The following is a 16,706-nucleotide window of genomic DNA, read 5'->3' as shown; positions in this document are numbered from 1 at the left end:
ACAAATGCTTTTCAAGCCTCTTGCTAATGATACACTGGCCAAAACAAGTCACACAGGAAGCCAAATGGAGAAATAAGCTCTACCCCTTGATGCAAAGTGCAGCTTCACATTGAAATGGCATGGACGAAGGGAGAGGAAGAACTTGTGGCCATTTTTATATTCTATGCTAGCATTTTTCTTAGTTCTTTACATGTTTGCTTTACTGCTTGCTCAAAAATCAAAGATATAGTACCTACTGCTTTCCCCATTTGGTATATAAGGAAACTGAGGTTCAGAAAGGTAAAGCAGTAACATAGTCAATAATCAACAGATAAGGTAGATAACTAGTGGGAAGCAGCCGCATAGCACAGGGAGATCAGCTCGGTGCTCTGTGACCGCCTGGAGGGGTGGGATAGGGAGGGCGGGAGACGCAAGAGGAAAGAGATATGGGAACATATGTACATGTATAAATGATTCACTTTGTTATAAAGCAGAAACTAACACACCGTTGTAAAGCAATTATACTCCAATAAAGATGTAAAAAAAAAAAAAGAATTATACGTTACTTTAATGATCCTAAAAATACTAATGCTGTGTTCATTTTGACCCCCAAAATGACAAAATAAGTGTTATGATAATAAGTAAAAAAGAACCAAATATTTTTGTCTTTCCAATATCTATACAAGAAGTTGAGAAAATGAAATAAAATTTTAAAAAAAATCAACAGAGCCGGGATTTAAACTCATGTCTACATGATTTCAAGGTCTCTGTTCTTTCCTACTATTCTACCTTCTGATGGATGGCTAATGTGCCTATGTCTAGCTCCAGAAAAGTTTCCTTTTCCTGCCTCTTCCCTATTTCATCCTCGGTGCCAACCTAAACTCAAGGGCAACCCCCTCCCTCCACTGTAGGTACCTACGAGCCCTTCAACCTTCTACTCACTATAAAAAAGTAGGGATTTTTGACTGATTTTATTTCAACTAAAAGTCATTCACTCGTGCATGCAGCCAACTAACCACTTGCATCTTGAGCCTTTTTCCTCTTGCTTAAGAGCTACTGGTTTATTTATTTATTTTGGGTTGCACTGTGCAGCTCGCAGGATTCCCCCTCGAACCTGTGCCCACTGCCGTGGAAGCATGGAGTCCTAACCACTGGACTGCCAGGGACTTCCCCCTCTTGATTGTCTAAGGAGGACTAATCCATGTCAAGAAGGCTGTGACACACTCTGAGTGAGTGCTGAGCTGCATCATCCTGATTCCTGAGATTCAGACGGTGAGGCACCTTCACTCTACCATGGAGACAACCAAATGGAAGCAACTATCCAGGATAGCACTATCCACTATCCAGCACTATCCACTGCGCTTGTGGGGATGCGGGATCTTAGATATCTGCCCCCTTGAAGAACCAGAAGTTCTTTTTATTACCTAATATTAAGCCCATTTCTCACAAGCACCTGTCTAAGTGCCAATATTGACATTCTATTAAGGGTATCAGTTGAGTGCCATCTGTCTCATACTGAAATTTGGGGGATTTCTCAAAAGACAAGTTGGCAGATTTCTTCTTATGTAGATTCGGTACAATGCCACTGAAGGATATTTTTGATGCAAACATTTCTGAGCATATATATTCCTGATCTTCTCATTTTCGAAAATGCACTGTGGCCTCAACTGCCACAGCAGTGGCTTTCTAGTAGCCATATTAAAACAAATAAAAAGAAACAGGTGAAATTAATTCTGATGTATTTTATTTGACCTAATGTATCCAAAGTATTGTCACTTCAATATGTAATTAATAGAAAAATCACTAATGAGATATTTTACCTTCTTATCTTTAAGTCTTTGAAACCAGGTGCATATTTTACATTCACAGCTTATCTCAATTTGGATTTTTCATCAGAAATACTTCATCTGTCTTTACGTTTCACAAAATACACAGTTGTGAAAGTAGAGTCACGTTCTAGTTGTTTCAAACTTGTTTTCCAATAACTGAATCAAAGATCAGTTTTTCTAACGTATTGTAGTTAAAAATTCAGCCCCTCAGTTGACACATTTCAGGTGCCCAACAGCCACACATGCGGCCCACGGTTACCCCCCGTCACACAACACAAAGGCAGCTGATCACATGGAAAGTGTGTCATTCTTTAGTATACCTCTATCATGGGGAAGCTTTCACTCATCATCACATAGGAGATGAAGGAAGACAAAATGCACCAATGCTTCTAGGACAAAAAGATCTTTCAAGTCATAAGGAACCAGTGGCTAAAAACACCAAGTTGTCAGCTATTTCAAGGCACAGTATCACAACCTGGAAGGGCACAGTGGGGCCAACTGATGTTACTCAGGCTGACTTTAACCACTACATTCGTTTCATTGAAAAACACAAAAGGATGTTTTTCTAAGGCGGGGGAGAAAGCACAGAATTTTAATACTGAATCATGTGCAACTTCATAACTACTGCGCCATGACCATTAATCCTGCAAATATACCTCTAAGTTTGTATTTCCATAAGTAACCACCAGAGATTTTGACCATGGAAGTTACACAGCACAGCCACATCCTCAGTCCTTTAGATAATCTATGCCACTGGGAGGTCAGGGTGAACTCTAGGAGGAGAAAAGTCTTTAAAACTTGACCTTAACCAAACTTACCAACAGCTGAAACCCACTGAAGCCATTCTAGACACACTGATTTCATCACTCTGACATTCCAACTCAAGTATCTTAAATTGGACATTTCTGCTTATAGAACACAGGATGTAATAATGTCAGACTTTCCTGGCTGATGTACTCAGGCTGATCAAATTCCACAATCAACTGCAGAAACCCTCACTTGGACCAACACTCTTAAATTGAGTGTGGCGGGAGGAGGAGGGGGGCCTGAGGAATTCAAGTCATTCACAAGATGTCAGCATGACTCCTCTGCCCACAAAGGGTCATCTTTTCTGGGGCAAATTGCATTGTTATCCCACAAGCTGCAGTTGCCATGTTATCTCCGTCACAGTACAGGGCGCATATTCAGGATGTTAGCACAAAAGGCAGAGACGGAAAAGCTGTGTCTGGTGGACTGAAACTGATTCTGATGATGAAAGAAAGAGTGTAGCAAGGCTAGGCCCTTTGGCATAACTGCTAAAAGCATTAACTATTCCACAGCAAGTGACCAAGGGCTGAGATCACACCTTGACTTTGCAGAACCACTGCAGGGAAAGAAGCTGACTGCGGCTCTAGATGACTCAACTCATCCTTAGCTCCTTTTCAACCCTTCACCCCAACAAGTTGCTCCCAGGTGGTATTTGCACTTCAGAGGCAGCTAAACACTTTCGCTAATGACAAACCTTTCCTAAAAGGGTGATAGCATTTGAGGTGAAATCGAATTGTTCAACGTTTAATTCGTGTAACAAAAGGATCTCAATGACATCACATTTTGAGCAAAATTCAAAACAATGTATCTCAAATGTCAAATGTTTCAAAAATCGAATCATTTCAAAGCTGGCAGGACAGAAGAACTGTGTACCGCATTTACTCTGGAGCCACAAAGCCAGACCCCTTCAGCTCGTAAGCAGAAATATCCCACCTCCTTTTGTTGATATGACACAGACAGCACTGTTGTTAGTATTTATCAGCATGGCTGTGAGCCATTTTGGAGATTCTCTATGTGGTGACTTCAATATTCAGCTACATAAAAATTTTAAATCTTTTTAATGTCTTACATTACCTAGTCATTCATTAAAGAGTGTTACTAGTACTACTACTGAGAAATGTACCTGAGATTCAGGGGTTTAGAACTTATGATTACAACACTATGAATTAGGTAGACAGGAAGACTTCCACGATAAGTCGCACTGGTATTAACAATAACATTTTGAAATACTGAAGTGATGCTGTGAAAATAAAAATTATATATATATATATGTAAAAGCAAAACCTCATCCTGTAATTTAGGAAGGATAACGAAAAAAAAAATGTTGGCATCAGGGATGCATATCCCTGAGCCAACAGGTTGTCTAAGGCCTGAAGCACTTTTTGATGATTTGAAAGGACATAAAGAGAATGGGTGACAAGTGTATATTGAGTCATCTGCTCCTCGAGCACCAGCCTAGGACTTCAATTAAGGACAAAGAGGCATCGGGCAAGTGCATGCGCTGAAGACAGCAGAAAGGAGTGAGGACAGGTTGGTCCCTCCAGGGCTTGACAAGACACATCTCAATGCCTTACCATCATCTGCCTCCATACGCCCCTTCTGGGAAAGTATAGCAGGGAGGAGGGGGGGACAGGTGGACATCCTCACACCTGTGATTTAGCAGCCCAGAGGAGGATGCTCTGGCTTTGCCTCACTCCTCCTGGAGCTTCAAGGTGAAGGGCTGTTTCCCCCATCTCTGCCCTTTAAGTTGTCCAGTGAGAGGGGCTGGAGAATCACTAACAGAAACTACGGATGCCCGCAGCAAGTGAATCTGCGATGTGTCCCTACTTCAGACATCTGTCTAGGTGGAAAAGGAGGAAGAAGATATAACAAATGATGGATTACACTGCCAAGGGCAAGAACTGGAAGTGCTGAGATGGACTTGTCTCTGCAATATATACCCCCTGGGGGTTTCCCCCTGCCCCCTGAGGACTTGCTTCTGTTCCACAAGAGACCCAGCATGTGGGTACTGGCTGTCAAGGGTCAAGGTCGACAGCCACTGCCAAACAGAGAAGCAGGAATATGCATTAAGAAAGGGCAATGACTGACAGATGACACCCTTCCTTCCTCCCCAAGGTAAACTGACAGGGAGGAGAAATAAAAGATCCCAACTCCAAGTTCATTATGTAAAAGCCTGGTCTTGACACAGAGGTGAGGTTGGAATTTTAAACTAGATCTTGTTGAGTTGCTTTGGGTTTCTTTAATTTTTAATAATAAAAAGGGACCGGAGCATTACAGTACCTATCCAAGATGTTATAAAGGGACCTGTTACTCACTGTAAAGACATCCAGCAGGGCACATTTGAGCTTAATAATTGTAGAAAGATAAAACTGTTTCATGTCTATATTCTGGATAATTAATACTGTTCAATAAAACAGTCCCATATGCGTTTATTATGTTTAAAGAATATAAAAGCCATGTTCCCACTTACAGATTTACGCATCTAATTTACATAGTGAAAATTCAGGATTCTAAGTATTTCAGATTTGCAAGTGTTTAGGAACATGTACCTGGAATAGAACATGACATCCTCTATCTCATATGATCACCCCGGGCAGAGGGTCCAGTTGCCGGTCACGAGGAGGTTCTCAGGAGATTACTGAAGCTTAAACGTGGTAGTAACTGCCATGTTTAAACTACTTTAAAAAAAAAACAAACCCCAAAACATCCAATTTACATGTCATTGACATAAATGAGAGATGGAGATACTGGATTCCAAGTCAATCTAATTAGATGGATTTTATCTACAAAGCCATCTGGGAGTTAGCATAAATATACAGAATGATACCTGAGTGGTAATCCTGAAAATGTTGCCAAAGCTGACTAACAACTTTGCTGTTCATAGCAAGATTGTACTTGTATTGCCAACAGCAAGAACAGCCATCCATCTGAATTTAGCTCCAAAGAGAAATGATGAATGAGAGAGAAATAATCAAGATAAATACTGTGGGGGCTTCCCTGGTGGTGCAGTGGTTGAGAGTCCGCCTGCCAATGTAGGGGACACGGGTCCGTGTCCCGGTCCGGGAAGATCCCACATGCTGCAGAGCGGCTGGGCCCGTGAGCCATGGCAGCTGAGCCTGCGCGTCCGGAGCCCGTGCTCCGCAACGGGAGAGGCCACAACAGTGAGAGGCCCGCGTACCAAAAAAAAAGATAAATACTGTGTCCAGAGAACAGTAGTATTCAGGAAACCGTAGTGTTAGGTGACACATATTCCAAAGAAAATGGCAGAAAAATACCTAGAGCAGGAACATGGAGACAAATCCACAACGATAAAGCACAACCTTTGGCGTCAAAATAATCTGTGCTATATGGTCAAGTCTAGGAGTAACTGCCTATGTCAGTTGTAACAATTCTAAGATCTAAATGGATGTGAACAACTGAACAGATATAATGAAAGGCAACATCCACTAAATGTTTAGAGGAAGGAGAGCTTTGGGATTTGCACAAAGCTTGGTCTCTGATCTGTGCTCTCAGATTACAAAAGATAAGAGCTGCTTTTATTTGCTTTACATATTGTCATGGGTGCTACATTATTTTTGAATGGATAGGAGAAAATTAGAGTGTTAGGTAGAGGATGAAAATATACCAATACACCTCTGACAGCACGGAAGCCTAGTCCAGCTTCAACTATGAAGGTTACTCGGGAGTCAAGGTTGTTGTAAGAAGGTACCAGCCATGATCTCGTTCCCAGTGACTCAGTCTCCCCCAGGAAAGCTGCAAACCAGGCAATGGAGCTCCAGTCCTTGTCCCAGAATTCTGGGGGTTTGGAGCCAGTGTTTCTTCCGTTAACTTCTTGCAGGGCCCTAAGCCTTGTACATTTGCTGTCCCTTCCTTGTGTTGAGAACCAGGCAGTTACCTTTCCTAGTTCCTTGAGCACCGCTTCTAACATCCCTCTGTTGCTGCATTAAGAATTCTTACTGCATATTTTCTGGCTCCTGGCACATGTGACATGGTAGGTGGCATTTGACAATAATAAAGAAACTGTGACATTCCTTAGCTAACATAGGATAATATGAGACTCTCAAAAACAAATATTTACCTCCATAGGTTGAGCTCCCTTTGAGAGAATGTCAAGTAAGTCTGCAGAAGAGATGAAATAGAAGCGCGGAAAAGCCACACGCTTGGTTTCCAGGTACTCAGCAAGAGCTTTTTCACAAAGAGAAAGCCTGCAGGAAGGAATGAAAAATCATTGTAAGCATATCTTGCCCATTCATTTATTAAAACGTCACCAAAACCCAGAGCCTCTCATCTGTCCATTCACCACAAGAAGCTCACCATTTAACACGGAGCCTACCTCCTTCTCTTTGACATCATCGTCTTGTTCATGACTCGTGTACAAGTCATGCCAAGTGGGAGGAGAAACACACACACACCCATCGTTAGTTGAGACTAAATATAGATCAGACTTAAGTTGATGTTACTTATCACTTGTCTGTTTTTTGGAGGGAAGCGTGGACATTTACAAAAAATTTTTTATTGGAGTATAGTTGATTTACAATGTTGTTAGTTTCAGGTGTACAGTGAAAACAGAATCAGTTATACATATATCCACTCTTTTTTAGATTCTTTTCCCATATAGGCCATTACACAGTATTGAGTAGAGCTCCCTGTGCTATACAGTGTGCTATATCCTTATTAGTTATCTATTATATATATAGTCTGGCCATTACACAGTATTGAGTAGAGCTCCCTGTGCTATACAGTATATCCTTATTAGTTATCTATTATATATATAGTAGTATGTATATGTCAGTCCCAATCTCCCAATTTGTCCCACCCCCCCTTACCCCCTGGTAACCGTAAGTTTGTTTTCTACATCTGTAACTACTTCTGTTTCTGCTTTGTAGGTAAGTTCATTTTTACCCTTCTTTTAATGACACTTCTCATCAGCAGGAGAGAAGACCAGATTTGGCATCACTCGCCCTGAGCACAAAATGCTTTACTTAACACGTAATTGGTTTAAGGTCTTCCTTTTCCCACTGAATGTCTACAAAACACAAGCACCTTCAACTCTCTCTGGTTTTCAGAAGAGTCATAAAATCCAGAATCATTTCCACATTATTTTCTTAGCAGAGCAGAGATGACCCAGAGGCAGAGCCCCACAAACCCTCAAAGATTACTGACTAAGAAGTAATTAACTTCTGTAGAAATCCACACTTTTAAAATTATGGCCAACTCTCTCTCTAAACAACTTCCAGATTATGAAATAATTGTATGTGATATATATTTTTATCTAGAGGGCTCCTCTGCCTTGCAATGAAAAGTGGTCACAATTCCACACAAAGCTCTTTTTTTAGTGGCTGATCTGCCCATTTTTAATCAAAAGCCAGAAAATTCTTATGACCACTAGTTGTTGTATAATTTTATCTGAAAATTACAAATGCCCTTTAGGACAAGGATTTCAAAAATACTAACATGCTGTCTAAGGATAATTTCTAGTATAATTAAACTATATACAAAATAAAGGACTTAAAATGAGTGCAATCCCAGTTCCTAGAATACAGTAGCTGCTTAATAAATATTTGCAGGATACTTTGATAAAAGAATTGGTTAAACAACCATGCTGATTCTCTTGATAATAGGATATTCTAATTTTACTATAATGATATTCCTTTTTGGAAAACAGAAATATATTTGGATCTGTTTACGTTAACTCACAAAATGTATGTACCACCTAATATGTATAAGGCAACTAGATAACTATAAGCAAAATTATAAAATAATTTAGTAGAAGTTGTTCGTACAATAACTTGGTGCTAAATACTATGAGATATTCAAAAGAAATTTCAGAAGTATAACAAATTGATCACTTTGTAGTTTTATTCTTACCTGTACTGTAAATCTTTAAGTTCTTCAAAAAGGTTAGGTCTGCATGTTGCTTCTAAAACATTTTTTATTTTAGCTGTCCTGAACATTAACTCCTGAGTGAAAGTAAAACATGGAGCCATTGATATTAGAAATTAGTTTTCTAAATTTTTCATCCATTTAGGGAATTAAAAAGTGAAGAACAATCAAACTACGGGAAAGCAAGATAAATGAGATTTCTAACACCACGTCTGTTCTGCTTTTAAACTTTTAGATAAACATCAAAAACAAAGTGTAATCACATAGTTTTTATCCATATAAATTCGATAGGCATTACCACCACTCTGGGTCCAGGCAGAATTTCTCTCTTCTAAACCAAACGCACAAAAAAATAGAGAGACAGAGAACCAGAATCTTAAAGAATACACTCACGTTGGAAAATGAGATGAATATGAAACAATCTACCCACTCTTTCCTCCTTAAAAGTTAAATAAAATAGAATTCCTCTGGTGTTCTGCTTTAGCTAGTAAGACGACAACAATTCATCCCCATTTCTAGATAAAAAGTAAAGCCATTATTCTCTGCTTAAAGTCTCTCAAATCATTTATTATATGTACATCTCCATGTGTTCTCTGTGACTCTTATGAAACAAACCAGTAACTGATAGTATAACTTTGTTACTGGTTTCCCCTCCTCAGTCTCTTACTTCATGAAGATGAATCTGTCTCCCAGGCCTTACTGTTGGTATAGGCCTCTGGGAAACATGTGGCCTGCTGCCTGGTTTTGTACGGCCTGAAGCTAAGAATGGTCTTTACATTTTTAACTAGTTGAAAAAAATCTAAAGAAGCATAATACTTCGTGATAGATGAAAATAATATGGAATTCAATTTCTGGTGTCTATAAAGTTTTACTGGTACACAGCCACACCCATCTGTCTATGTAGTGTCTATGTTTTCTTTCACAGGACAATGGCAGCCCTGCTGAGTTGTGACAGAGACCACATACAACCACAAAGCCTAAACTATGGACTATCTGACCCTTTACAGACAAGTTTCCTGACCTTGTCTCCTGAAATTCAAATACACACATATATTTTTCATAAATACAGTACCCCAAATCATGTTTCTTTACAAGATTTTTATATTGTTTGGACAAAGCTGTTAGGATAGAAAACAGCCTTTCTTCCACGAACCTTAAATTCTGCATCTACTCTGCCGAATCTCTGAGCGTCTTTCACAAGCTGAATTCGAATATCTTCTGAATAAACAAAGATGCTTTCCAGGTGAGACCAAGTGCGCTGTACTTCCATCCAAGTAATGATGACCGAATCTGCTGTGTTTAATTTGTTTTGCCAGCTTATGACTTGCTCAATGAAATATTCCACATACTTGCTTTGAAGCAGAGTCTGTAACTGAACCTAAAAGGAAGGCAAAGAATTTCAAATACCATCTAAATTGGTAGTCTGTAAGCCTCAAGAGGGAGCACACTTCTTCTGTTTATTGCTGGATTCCTAGGACCTAGCACACAATACATGCAACAGGCATTCAGTAAGTATTTGCTAAGTGAGTGAACTAATGGCATTAAATATTACATAATAACATGTTTTTTCCAAAAGGAAAAAGACAAATATAAGCAATGACATGTAATGCGTCTTCTAGAAGAAGGCCACGTGTCTCTTTGAAGGCAGGAAAAAATATTATGCACCAGGGTGCAGCTTTAGGAATTAAAATTTTATTCTTTCATCCTCTCTCACTCTTCTTGGGGTCTCTGCCTATGAATCATCCTAAGGGTTGAGTCTTCTTTTTCAATATTGAAAATACGAAACAAACTTCCTTCCAGTTTGCTAAGACCTCAAGCTCCTGTTTTCCTCCTCTTTGAGTTTACTACCAAACTTGGCAGCCTTCCTAACACCAAGCCTTGCTTTAAGGTCGTGCAGTTCAGCGAGCACTTCCCATCATTCTCTGACACTGAAATTCCAGGAAGTCACTGAGAACAGCTCCTTTTCATCCTCCTCCATCTCTAAGTGTTTAATACATTTGACTATTCTTCCCCCCCGCAGCTTTATTGAAATATTATTGACATACAGCATTGTGTAAGTGTAAAGTGTACAATGTGATGATCTGATACACGTATATACTGTGAAATGGTTACCACAGTAAATTTACACCTCCACAACCCATGTAACTGCCGTGTGTGTGTGTGTGTGTGTGTGCACGTGTGTTGATAACATTTAAGATCTACTCTCTTAACAACTTTCAAGCATACAATATACTATTGTTAACTGCAGTCACCATGCTGTACATTAGATGCCCAGAACTTATTCATCTTATACCCAGAGGTCCGGACCGTTTGACCAATACCTCCATACTTTCCCCAAAGCCCCAGAAACTGGTAACCGCCATAATACTCTGTATAAGGTCAGCTTTTTTAGATTCCCCATATAAGCAAGAATATTCAGTACTTGCTTCCTCTGAGTGAACTACCTCATTTGGCATAATACTCTCAAAATCCACCCACATCATCACAAACGGCAGGATTTCCTTCCTTTTATGGCAGAATGATGATATTCCACTGTATATACACCACATTTTCTTTATCCATTCATATGTCAATGGACGCTTAGGTTGTTTCCATGACAGTCGACTCTCCTTTGTAGGAGAAACTTATCCTGTGATTGCTGATGATACTATACAGTCTTCTTTTTCTACGATTTCTCTGCCCACTCTCTCTCTCTCTCTGCCTCCTTTATGTCTCCTGCTCTTGTTCACTACATGCAGCCTTTCCCAAAGCTCTATTCTCAGCTGGATTATCTTCTTTACGTCTCATTATCTAGCTCATCAATTCTAAAGACACAAAAAATGACCTCCCAGACTACAGTTCTAGACTGAACCTCTGCACCGAGCTCTGGGTCAGACTTTCCACCTTTACATCAATGTCCCTCACTTTAAATACACCAAAAATAATAGAACATCATCTCTTCAGAGCAGGTTCTTTCCTAAGTGCCCCATGTCTAATAATAATAACACTACTGTTATTATTTCCTCTGAATAGCTTGTCTCTTTCATCTTTCTTATGTCTCATGTCCAAAGAGATGCTAACTCATAAGCTTAGAATTCAAGACCACATAGGCTGCGCTCTGGACTGTCCTCCAGCCTTATTTTTTATTACTCCTATCAAGAAAATCTATATTCTAAGGAAACCAAACTCTTTAAATTACCTCTGAATGGCAGGTACTTTCTGGCATTCCAAGATGCCACTAACATTCTCCCCTTTGCTATAACACCCCTTTCTGATCACCATTTTTTGTTGAATACCAGCCCATCCTTCAAGGTTCAGCACAAGTACCACCACCTTACAAGACCCTTTGGAACTTTGTCTCTGTCTCCCTACTCAAGTGCAAGTTCCTTGAGAACAAGTGTTCATACTTTTTGAGCCCAAATGGTACTATGCCTGGAGCCTGGTACAAGCAGATGCCCAATGAATGAAGAAAGAAATATTGAGTATTGGAACTTGGGAAAAATCTAAAATCGTAATTTAAAATGAAAAAATCTGTAATAAAAATATCCATCTTACTTGGTTGTGCTCTAGAGTTTCAAACAATTGTTCATCAAACTTCAGTAATAGAATGCCTGTCCGAGAGTGAACTTCGTAAGAGAACTCCATGGTTGCCCAGGTCTGGCTGATTTCAGTAACAACCTAGATGTAAACAGTATTTAGTTATGTGCACAAAAGTTTAATTTAGGACCGATACTTAGGCTATCATCTGGAATTTTAAAAATTGTTTTTACAATTTAAAAAAAAAAACAACAGAGGGACATCAAATATCACTGGCCTCAATTTTTTTCCTCCAAATAATTCACGGTGATGAGGTTTAGAGAATGAATTCCACCACACAAAAGGAACAAGCGTCACACCAATATCAAATTTTTTTACTGGATCTGAGCTTTATATCCTTCACTGAAACACAATTCCAGAGCAGGAGGGGATTTAAAAGGTTATCTTAAAAGTCTGATAGACACTCAAGACTCAGAATCCGAGAGAGGGGGAAGATGGCGGAAGAGTAAGACGCAGAGATCACCTTCCTCCCCACAGATACACCAGAAATACATCTACACATGGAACAACTCCTACAGAACACCTACTGAACGCTGGCAGAAGACCTCAGACCTCCCAAAAGGCAAGAAACTCCCCCACGTACCTCGGTAGGGCAAAAGAAAAAAGAATAAACAGAGACAAAAGAATAGGGACGGGACCTGCACCAGTGGGAGGGAGCTGTGAAGGACAAAAGGTGTCCACACACTAGGAAGCCCCTTTGCGGGCGGAGACTGCAGGTGGCGGAGGGGTGAAGCTTCGGAGCCGCAGAGGAGAGCACAGCAACAGGGGGGCGGAGGGCAAAGCGGAGAGATTCCCGCACAGAGGATCGGTGCCTACCGGCACTCACCAGCCCAAGAGGCTTGTCTGCTCACCCGCCAGGGCGGGCGGGGCTGGGAGCTGAGGCTCCAGCTTCGGTCAGAGGCAAGAGGCTTTTCTTCCCTCTTTGTTTCCTGGTGCGCTAGGAGAGGGGATTAAGAGCGCTGCTTAAAGGAGCTCCAGAGACAGGCATGAGCTGCGGCTAACAGCGCGGACCCCACAGAGGCGCAGGAGACGCTAAGGCTGCTGCTGCCGCCACCAAAAAGCCTGTGTGCGAGCACAGGTCACTATCCACCCCTCCCTTCAGGGGAGCCTGCGCAGCCCGCCACTGCCAGGGTCCTGGGATCCAGGGACAACTGCCCCAGGAGAACGCACGGCGCGCCTCAGGCTGGTGCAACGTCCTGCCGGCCTCTGCCTCCCCAGCCTCGCCCCGCACTCCGTGCCCCTCCCTCCCCCCACCCCGGCCTGAGTGAGCCAGAGCCCCGAGTCAGCTGCTCCTTTAACCCCGTCCTGTCTGAGCGAAGAAGAGACGCCCTTCGGCGACCTACACGCAGAGGCGTGGCCAAATCCAAAGGTAAGCAATCTACAGATTCAATGCAATCCCTATCAAACTACCACTGGCATTTTTTACAAAACTAGAACAAAAAATTTCAGAATTCGCATGGAAACACTAAAGAGCCCGAATAAACAAGGCAATCTTGAGAACGAAAAATGGAGCTGGAGGAATCAGGCTTCCTGACTTCAGACTATACTACAAAGCTACAGTAATCAAGACAGTATGGTACTGGCACAAAAACAGAGATATAGATCAATGGAACAGGATAGAAAGCCCAGAGATAAACCCACGCACATATGGTCACCTTATCTTTGATAAAGGAGGCAGGAATGTACAGTGGAGAAAGGATAGCCTCTTCAATAAGTGGTGCTGGGAAAACTGGACAGGTACATGTAAAGGTATGAGATTAGAACACTCCCTAACACCATATACAAAAATAAGCTCAAAATGGATTAAAGACCTAAATGTAAGGCTAGACACTATAAACTCTTAGTGGAAAACATAGGCAGAACACTCTATGACATACATCACAGCAAGATCCTTTTGGACCCACTTCCTAGAGAAATAGAAATAAAAACAAAAATAAACCAATGGGACCTAATGAAACTAAAAGCTTTTGCATAGCAAAGGAAACTATAAACAAGATGAAAAGACAACCCTCAGAATGGAAGAAAATATTTACAAATGAAGCAACTGACAGAGGATTAATCTCCTAAATATACAAGCAGCTCATCTAGCTCAATATCAAAACAGCAAAAACCTAATCCAAAAATGGGTGGAAGACCTAAACAGACAATTCTCCAAAGAAGATATACAGACTGCCAACAAACACATGAAAGGATGCTCAACATCATTAATCATTAGAGAAGTGCAAATCAAAACCACAATGAGGTATAACCTCACACCAGTCAGAATGGCCATCATCAAAAATCTACATTATAAGACACTGATGAAATTATAAGACACTGATGAAAGAAATTAAAGATTAAAAAAAAAAAAGGTCTGATGGATATTATTTACTTTTTGGGTAGTGCTCTGAGTGCCAGAATCTGAATCCCAGGTCCCTTGTTGAATCTGGGTAAGTTAATTACTTCTCTATACCTCAGTTTCCTCATCTGTACAATAGAGATAATCCTCAGAGAATTAAATGAATTAATATAAAGCACTAAGAGCAGTGTTTGCTACCAAGTTAACGATATATAAATGTTTTCTGCTATAATCGTCATCATCAACTGGGTCAACTCTCTCGTTTTTCAAATTTACTGTGGCCTAGAAGGAAGCTGCTTCCTGCCCAGGGAAACATGTCTCCACACAACTATGGCAGGAGGACTTCTCCCTGAGTCTGCTTACGTGCCAGTGCACAGAATTAGCTCAGGGTAAAAAGAAACAGCCCAAGGACAACACCTTCTCAGTCCCCAGCTCTTTCACTGCTTTGTCCACGATGCTTCGGACATCCTCTTCCATTTGGTGTAACCGCAAGGCTAACAAATCTGCCAAAGTTGTGGCTTCGTTTATAGAAAACTTGACCTGATTAGGAACCAAAAAAAAGGCAGAATTTATATTCCACATATATTAATGGTTCCTTCTACCTAATGGCCAGAGGAATGAAACACAGCTAAATATACTCAAGTCACCTGCTGAGTACATTTCGAGTTCTGAAATGTGCAGACAACCAAAGACGTTGCTTTTTTACTCACAGTTACAGAGGCATCACCCATCAAAGCGAGGGCTGAGGTTTAGGCCACGTTCATACTACAGTACTTTGTTTAGTTTCATAACCTTCCCTTGTCAGCTCATTTCTTACCTCCTTTGCCCACAAAACCCATTTTTAAAGAGAATCACATTGTTCATTTATTATAATTTGGTTGAAATCCCAGGAATCAGGTAATAGCTCATTTGTCTTCTCTTCTTTAGGTACTCTATTCACTGAACATAATTCCCAGTTGCTTCCGTGCTTTAACCTAGTTTCATCATTGACTTGATCTTAGTTCCTTGGCAAAAAATAATTATTCTTATACTGTCATTATTGATATTTACCATGTGAAAAAGTCACTCACGTTTCCTCATCATCTTATTGACTCCCCACTTTCCCCCCCTCCATATTTGTTAAGAAGCTCTCAGCTCTTCCTAAGTGCCCAGACTCACCCATGTCCCTCACAAATGAACAGCTGACCCCACCACACAGGCGCAAGGAAGCCATTTCCTTTCCTGCCCCTGCTAAGAATATCCAGTCCCTGCTTCTCGGAAGGTGCAGTCCTCTCTGGCTCTCCTCAATCAGTAATGTTGCTCATCACCATGCACGGCTCTGAACAGGATGACTAAACCTCCCTGTTTGCCCAGGACTGGGCGGTTTCCTGGGCTAAAACCTGGGAAGTCCTGAGCAAACCAGATGAGTTGGTCACCCTATCTCTGCATCACTTTTGACCTCACTCCAGAGCTGATGGGAGTCAGGTCTGTCTTAGAGAAGGAATGAGCAGGGATGCATAACAAGGCCCCCCTGATTAGCTGCATAGTGAATATGGTGCAGTGAATATGGACCCCCTGCCCAGGTGACAACTGGAGGTTGGATCTAGTCACTGCTCTGATGCCCCAGATCAGCCTGGAGGAAGATGTCTTTTTCTAAATTGCCAGAAAACTACCTTTTCCTAGCTTGCAGAAGGGCATGACACAGGCAAGACACTGTGGTGAGAAGAAAGCTCACTGGGGCTAATGTGAGAAGGGGGCGGGGAGTGGGACACACAGTATACCTTCCATGTTGGGAGACTCAATAAAGATTTTCTGAAAGAATAAATTAATCAACTATAAAGCCTAAATATGCAATGCCTAAAAGACTCTATGGAAAGTATTATAATAAAAACTTCAGGGACCATTTATTGAGGATTTGCTATGTGCTAGGGTCTATATATAATCTCATCTCACCAAGTCTGCATGGCAGCATTATAGCATTACTTGTATTTCATAGAAGGGGCAACTGAGGTACAAAGAGCAAGTAACTGGCCCAAGATCTAAGAGATACTAGGTGTTAGAGTTGGACCAATAAAGCTTAGGCCACCCCCACTTCACCAGGCTGCCCCTTTCCTCAGTTTCCCCACCCTGCAAACTTTGTCTTCAAATCATGAAAGCCCTTCTTCATGATGTGTGCCTAGCAGAAAACACGCACATCAGGCTGCATTTTATGCATTTTAAACTCATGAAGGTCACCTTCCCCGAAAAATAAAGTGTAAGCTTGGTATATTTGCTCCTAAATAGATGTAGAAAGGCAAGAAAATATAACCTCAAAT

General features: G+C 41.1%; 1 protein-coding gene across 1 annotated transcript in view; it reads right to left on the bottom strand.

Moving 5' to 3' along the window:
- DNAH11 (dynein axonemal heavy chain 11) overlaps positions 1-16,706 on the bottom strand; it is a 307,654-nt gene that overhangs the window by 216,124 nt on the left and 74,824 nt on the right. Inside the window, 5 exon segments of the mRNA XM_024738428.1 lie at positions 6,694-6,820; positions 8,484-8,575; positions 9,652-9,876; positions 12,033-12,155; positions 14,830-14,952. Coding sequence (XP_024594196.1) covers positions 6,694-6,820; positions 8,484-8,575; positions 9,652-9,876; positions 12,033-12,155; positions 14,830-14,952 — 690 coding nt within the window.

Source organism: Neophocaena asiaeorientalis, unplaced genomic scaffold (genome assembly GCF_003031525.2).
Source record: "Neophocaena asiaeorientalis asiaeorientalis breed wild unplaced genomic scaffold, Neophocaena_asiaeorientalis_V1.1 scaffold89, whole genome shotgun sequence".
Classification (NCBI taxonomy): domain Eukaryota; kingdom Metazoa; phylum Chordata; class Mammalia; order Artiodactyla; family Phocoenidae; genus Neophocaena; species Neophocaena asiaeorientalis.
This window is presented reverse-complemented; position numbering and strand designations above follow the sequence as displayed.